The sequence below is a fragment of the Propithecus coquereli genome, unplaced genomic scaffold (assembly GCF_000956105.1).
Source record: "Propithecus coquereli isolate 6110/MARCELLA unplaced genomic scaffold, Pcoq_1.0 Scaffold46, whole genome shotgun sequence".
In the NCBI taxonomy this organism is placed as follows: Eukaryota; Metazoa; Chordata; class Mammalia; order Primates; family Indriidae; genus Propithecus; species Propithecus coquereli.
In genome coordinates, this window is record NW_012150396.1 from 3690076 (window position 1) to 3697062 (window position 6987).

The following is a 6987-nucleotide window of genomic DNA, read 5'->3' on the forward strand; positions in this document are numbered from 1 at the left end:
AAAAATCAAAAAGAAAGGAGGAAGGAAGAAAGGGAGAGGGGGGTCAAGGGAGGGAGGGAAAGGGAGAAGGAAAATTTATACATTGATCTTCCAGTGGTTGAGTATGTGACCCTTCTCCTTTGGATATGCTGTTTATTATTGGGTCAATCATAGTAAATCACTGAGAAGAATATCTCAAGGCAGAAAAGTTCTCATTGTAGATAAAGATTTGGAATCATTATTTAGCTGAAATTTGTATGCGTTCCAGCTTTATTGTTGTTTCTTTACGCTTATATTAGTTTAATGTGGTACATTCATTCAAAGAAGAAATAAATCAACTGATAATATTTACCTCCTTCTTCTGACCTATTGTAGAGTGTAATACTTGATATATTATCTTCAGTCCATTTAACTGGAATATTCCATGTGTAACTAAAATTTTTGAAAAAGAAAAATTTAACTTTTATCACTGAAAGATGAAAATTTCAAGAGTAAAAATAATTAAAGCCAATTTTCCTTATACATGATTATCTAGTGTATAATATACAATTAATATAGTTAATACAACACTCTTTAGTGATGAAGATAGGCTGTGTAGCTACTTTCAATTTCATCTATAAAATGTAGAAATTTGTGTCAAAAGGTTAGCTAAGGATGAAGACTATCATTTCAATAAAATTCCTTGAGGCATTGGAATAAAGATAATTGCACAAATTGTAGAAATATGACACATTATATTATAATATTGAGCATTCACACACAAAGTTGCACACACTCTGACGTGTTTCAGTCAAGGAACACATGACATTTTTAGAATTTAGAAGACAATCTGTGAAACTCTGTGAAGGAAATAACACATTTTAGAAATTATGTCAAAATTATACCACCACCGCCATCCCCCAAAGCTTCTCCCACTCTCCTGTAAATATTCCCTATTTGGAATCATGGGAACTAGTTTGCTGCAAAAGAAAAATCATCAGGTAAGCATGTTTCAGGAGCTTCCAGTTGTTCTCTTTAGCTGCTTAGTATTTTCTTAGTATAGAATGGAGGTAGGGGGAGTTAACTTTGTATTTTGATAGAATATTACTTAACATTTCAGTCTTAAATGTCTCCTAAAAGAGTTCTTAAATGCCTTTTTGATGGCTTGAATCCCTTTGTTCTCCCAAGAGAACTATGCCTTTGTACCCACCGATCATGTACTCAAGAGCAGGATCTAAGCAAATGACCAGTATTTCTGCCAAATTTCTCCTTTTCTTCTGAAATTCATTATAGAGCCTTACCCAAGAGCTGAAGGTGGCTGGGAAGGATCAGCTCTTGAGTCCAACAGAAAGCGTTTCTGTACAATGTTCCGAGCGTCCTTCACATCGAGCACGGGATAGCCCATCTGTCTGGTCCAGGTGTCCATGACTTCTTGCACTGATAGATTACTTGCCTAACATTAAGAAAAAATTGGAGATCAATTAATTAACAAATAAGGGAAAATGAAAGGATAGAATAGTCAGATAAAAAAAAAGGATTGGGAAATCATTTGTAAGTCTGACAAAGAAATATTTGGGGATATACTCTTCCTTACCTGTTCCAGTGCTTCCCAAAAATCTGAAGTTTTTGCATTCTTGAATTTGAATTTTTCCAAGTACATCTGTATGTAAAACATAAGAATTTTAGAAATCAGTGTTTGTTTCTCTCATACTTCCACGATATGAACTGAACCACTTGTCACAACTGCTCAATCTGCCTCCCTAGCACATAACCAGAATAGACAAAATGTCAATGAAGGAGCATGGCTGTCTTCCAAAAAGATCACACACACTGATATTTGAATTCCATACTCATGAATCATGAAATACTCTTCTTATGATTTTTTCAAACCGTTAAAAAATGTAGAAACCTTACTGAGTGCATGGGCCTTAAAAAAATGGATGGAGGCTGAGCACAGTGGTGCCTCTTAGTCCCAGCTACTCCGGAGGCAGAGGCACGAGGATTACTTGAGACCAGGAGTGCAAGGCTGCAGTGAGGTATGATTGTTTCTGTGAACAGCCACTGCACTCTGGGCAACATAGTGAGACCCCATCTCTAAGGGAAAGAAAAAGAGCAGTAGCCCACATTTGGCCTGCAGACAGCAGTTTGCTGGCCTCTGCTCCAAGGAAATGCATCTACAACCTTCGAATAGTAATATTAACGATGATGATGATGGGTGAATTGAGGACATTATTCACTTTAGAGAATGTCTTCACTCTTCAAATATTTAAAAATACAAATCCTTTAAAGAGAAGGCTCTCCCTCTGTTCACAAAAGCTTTCTGTACATGAATTTTTCAGATGTAGCATGATATACACCCAGGAAAAATTCCCAGGTTTCTCCTAATCCCATAACTGGGAGCCATTTGCGGTTTTCCAGGAAACTTTCCAAACTTCCTGCTGTATCACTCCTCTGTTACTTTCTAGAATTGTCCCCTTTGAAAAGTGGAAGTCTGATAGAATGTTCCTAATTGTTAACTTTGCACATATCATTTTCACTCTAAGTTGCTATAATTTTCGGTAGGTGGTGTACCTAAGTCACATTATCTTCTAAATTTCTCTTCAGGCACAGAGAGATAAAACAATTTTGCAGGACTCCCAAGAAGTTTGGAATAGGGTTGAAGCCAGTTTGAAATGGCGGCCTCCGTGTTTGTTCTTTTGGTTAATTCACTTCTTGGAACTACCACCAGGGGGCAGGCAAAGGAAGGGAGACACCGCAAAGACTGATCGATTTTAGGTATTCATTCCAGGGAATACTTCCTATAATAATAATTATAACCATAGCTATGTGTTAATGACAATTTCTATAGAATACTGTCTTCTTAAAATTAATTTATATCAGTTTAGTTGCATACTCAAAATGTCTTGAAATTAGAAATGTACAATCTTGGAACTGGAAGGGACCTTAAATATTATTTAATACAGCTCCCACATTTTTGAGGTGAAGAAACTGCTCTGCCTAACTACCTGGGCACACAGAGAGGTGAACAGATTTGCCTGAGATTAATATGAGACGTCTAGATCCTGGATCAGTGTGTGTCGTTTTTATCACTGTTGGTTTTGTAAATTGCAATTCCTTGCTTCTCCTGGACTAGAGACTAAATGGAAATTTATATAAACAGTATGTTAAAGGTACTAATTTTATATTATCTAGATTAGTGCTTCTGAATATTCTATATTAAGAAATTTTTTTCTTCACCTTGAATAATTATGATGTAGTCAAAATTACGTGATGACTAAGTCACAATTCCTCATTAGCTGGTATCAGTGAGCACAAAAGGAAAAGAACAATGTTTCTATTACTAGTGTCCCTGAAAGAGAGAAGACTTTTTTCAGCTGAGCCATTCCTGTCTTATTAGGGATACTACTGATACTAGAAGGAAGAGAAAAGACAAATATATCTCTTGGTTCCTATTTTATAACCATAGGTGTTATGAATGTCCTGTTATCTACTATACTTTCTTCTGTACAACTATAGCCTTAAAGATTTTCCAGTTGATAATTTGCTCTTAGTCACCCCTGCCCCGTGCCTATTTTGCTGTCTGAGGTTGAGTTTGGGTGGTGAGCATCAAAGAGAACAGGCAACTGGCCATCCCCAGATTTAGCACCATACCAGGTTAGCTAACGGACAGTCATTTTGGGGAGAAAGTTAGCATTCTCAAGGGAAAGACCTTGAACTCCACTTTCACAGATTGTGGGAATTAAGGGCAACAATCACAGAGTGATGATGACAACTCGAGGAGGATACAGTTCGGATGCTTAAACAGTGTGAAGGAATGTTCCAGTTGGTCTGAGAACTTACTGAGTGTTGCTTATATAGATCACATTTTCAGATATTAGCTAATGTTTGAATATTGAAGAAAAAGAGTGTTTGAGTATTTTTTTGGCAAATTCATTCCATAGCACTACAATGATATGAAAAATTAACATCTATTCATCCTAGTTCAATTTCCAACACCCTGTGTAGTCACAGTTAGGGTAGAGGAAGACTGTTTTAACTTGAGAAATATTCATTCTATATAAGACTGCTTTTTATTATTTATTATAACATTGTTTAAAAGAAATGTGAGAATATTATTGAATTATTAGAACAGCTATTCACTTTTAAGGACTCTTGTTACTTCTATAAAAAAGTTAATATGAAAGATTATTTAATTTGAAATCAGCTCTGAAGATACCACGAATATGCTGTTCATCAATTACAATTTAATTTAAAATGAAAACTATGCAAATGGGATTTTAACTTAATTTTTGAAAAATGACTTCTGTTTATTTCTATATTCTGTATTATTTATTATAGACTATTCACTCATTAATTCATTTAATAAACATTTTCTGGTTCACCTAACATAGGTAATACATTCAACTAGGGACTGGAGTATATGCAAAGATGTAGAAGTTGGAGTTCCCGGTTACAGGTGCTTTCAGTGAGAGAGGATATGACAAAATTTGAGTTTGAAGCTGATAGAAAAGTTACAAGATGTTCTCATGTACACATAAGCACAAACACATAGCTTCTCCCTTTGCACCTAATGTATACACAAAATATTTTAGTAATGGACAAAGGAGGAAAAGGTACTGATGCACTTTCCAAACATTTCGTAAATCCTGATCTTATTTCTTACTTTAATAGTCACTTAGGTGTTTTAGTATTGGATAGACAGGGATCAATTTCTTTTAGGGGTAGTATAGAGAGGGCTAAACGCCACATAAGAGACAGGCTGGTAGTGAGAGCTTTGGGAAGGGTGACCTTGTCCTGGGGAATGACACCCAGAAGCAATACTGCTATCTCGGTGGGAGCCAGAGGGGGGCGCTACTGCGACCTGTTTTCTGCTTTGGGGGCTGGATGACGTCAGCACAGCTCTGCCTGGTACCTGGGTACCGCAGGAGGGAGGACGCAGGAGGAAGGAAAACATTCTATTTCTAGGTTGGAGCAGGGCCAGCCTGTGGACAGGGCAGTTATGCAGACACATTGTGGCTACTTCGATGATGTTTAAGAAGAACAAACACCCAGACAGTTGACTTAGGGCTGTGGTCCCCAACCCCCTGGCCGCTGACTGGTACCAGTCCATGGCCTGTCCAGGACAGGGCCACAGAGCTCCGCCGCCCTACCCCTTCCCATCCGTGGAATAATTGCCTTCCATGAAACTAGGCGTGTTGCCAAAAAAGCTGGGGACCGCTGGCTTAGGGTCTGGTAGAAGAACAAAAATGAAACTGAAATAGCCACTTAAGCGGGACGTGTGAAATACTTTAGAAAGCGTACTGCCATTTCTGTTTCCAAAAGTAAGCAGGCCCTCTTATTCATTGACTCCATCCTAAGAAGAATATTTATAGTGATCGTTTTCCAATCCAATAATAGGGGGAAAGTTACACTCACTGTAAGGGAAGACCCTTATAGATAGACTTACATTTTTATATCATATCATGGTGCTATGGAATGAAGTGTGTTCGCTGAAATTCATACGTTGAAGCTCTAACCCCAATGGGACGGAATTTGGAAACCGAGGCTTTGGGAGGTATTGGGGTTAGATGAAGTCATGAGGGTGAGATCCTCGTGGTAGGACCAGTGTTTTTGTAAGACACCGGAGAGCTCTCTCTCTCTCTCTCTCTCTCTCTCTCTCTCTCTCTCTCTCTCTCTCTCTCTCTCTCTCCCTGCCATGGGAGGACACAGCAAGATGATGGCCACCTGCAAGCCAGGAAGAGGGCCACCCCCCCAGAAAGTGAACTGGTAGCACCTTAATCTGAGACTTCCCAGCCTCCAGAACTATGAGAACAACATTTATTTCTGTTGTTTACACCACCCCGTCTACGGTATTCTGTTATGGCATCCCAAGCTGACTAATACACATGTAAAGGATATTAAAAATAACTGAGTAAGCTTTTTTAACTTCTCTACGAAAATCCTGCTAAATGATGACTACAGATACAATGTAGGTACTCGACTGGATGTGAAATCGCCTTTTCATCTTTTGCCGCATTCTCTATCCCTGAGTAAGGAAATTGTCCTCAGTGAATCACATATCAGCCACATATCAGTGTAATTTACTTTTAATGCCACTAAAAATAGTAAATAATACCTGACATCCTTTCTGAAATTTCTCAGGTGTTAACCAGTCTTCAAGCATTCTCAAAATGGAAGCTCCCTATGATGGAAAAAATGGCAAATTAAACTAATAGAGGATATATGTAAGGAACAAATATCAGTTATCACTATTATGGCCATATTTCACGATCATATTTGTGAGATTATTTCTTCAAGATGATTCCGCTAAATTACATGGCTCTATTATTTTAGGATAAAAATAACAGTTGGCACACTCCTTCTGTCTATGCTTCTAAAGTAACTAAAAGGCACTGGGCATACTGGCTTATGCTTGTAATCTCAGCGATTTGGGAGGCTGAAGTGGGAGGATTGCTTGAGGCCTGTAGTTTGAGACCAGCCTGTCCCTGAAAAAGTAAGAAAAATTAGCCAGGCATGGTAGTACATGCCGCTAGTCCTAGCAACTGGGGAGGCTGAGGCAGACGGATCTCTTGAGCCCAGGAGTTTGAAGTTCCAATGAGCTATCATCACACCCCTGCACTCTAGCATGGGTGACAGAGCAAGACCTTGTCTCTAAAAAAATAAATAAAATAAAATAACTAAAAGGTAAAGAGAAATTGTAAAAATGGCCATTATTTCAGGGACTTGAGGCTCAAATAACGATGTTGCACTTCCCCAAATAAACCAGCAGATGGGGCTTTCCTAATAAAAGAGAACAAGTCTTTAAAAAATCATATTCTTTGATGAATCAGGAAAGTAGTTTCAGGGTAAAATTCTAGCAATTTATTAAATATATTTCATAATTAAAATAATATTTAGCAGAGGGAAGTATATAGTAGAGAAATTATCTGGTCAAATAACCTAATATAATATAGATAGATAAATTAGGCATAAAATCCTTCTCCTCAAAAGTGGTCTATCATTAGGTTTTCTTTCATCTGAAGGATCCGA

The 6987-nt window shown here is 37.9% G+C and overlaps 1 protein-coding gene across 1 annotated transcript in view; it reads right to left on the reverse strand.

The window, feature by feature from the left end:
* ENPEP (glutamyl aminopeptidase (aminopeptidase A)) overlaps nt 1-6987 on the reverse strand; it is a 112414-nt gene that overhangs the window by 46695 nt on the left and 58732 nt on the right. Inside the window, exons 8-11 of the mRNA XM_012655077.1 lie at nt 6074-6139; nt 1553-1618; nt 1260-1411; nt 332-411 (exon numbers count right to left, since the gene is read on the reverse strand). Of these exons, the coding sequence (XP_012510531.1) occupies nt 332-411; nt 1260-1411; nt 1553-1618; nt 6074-6139 (364 nt within the window). The remainder of the gene's footprint in view (nt 1-331; nt 412-1259; nt 1412-1552; nt 1619-6073; nt 6140-6987) is intronic.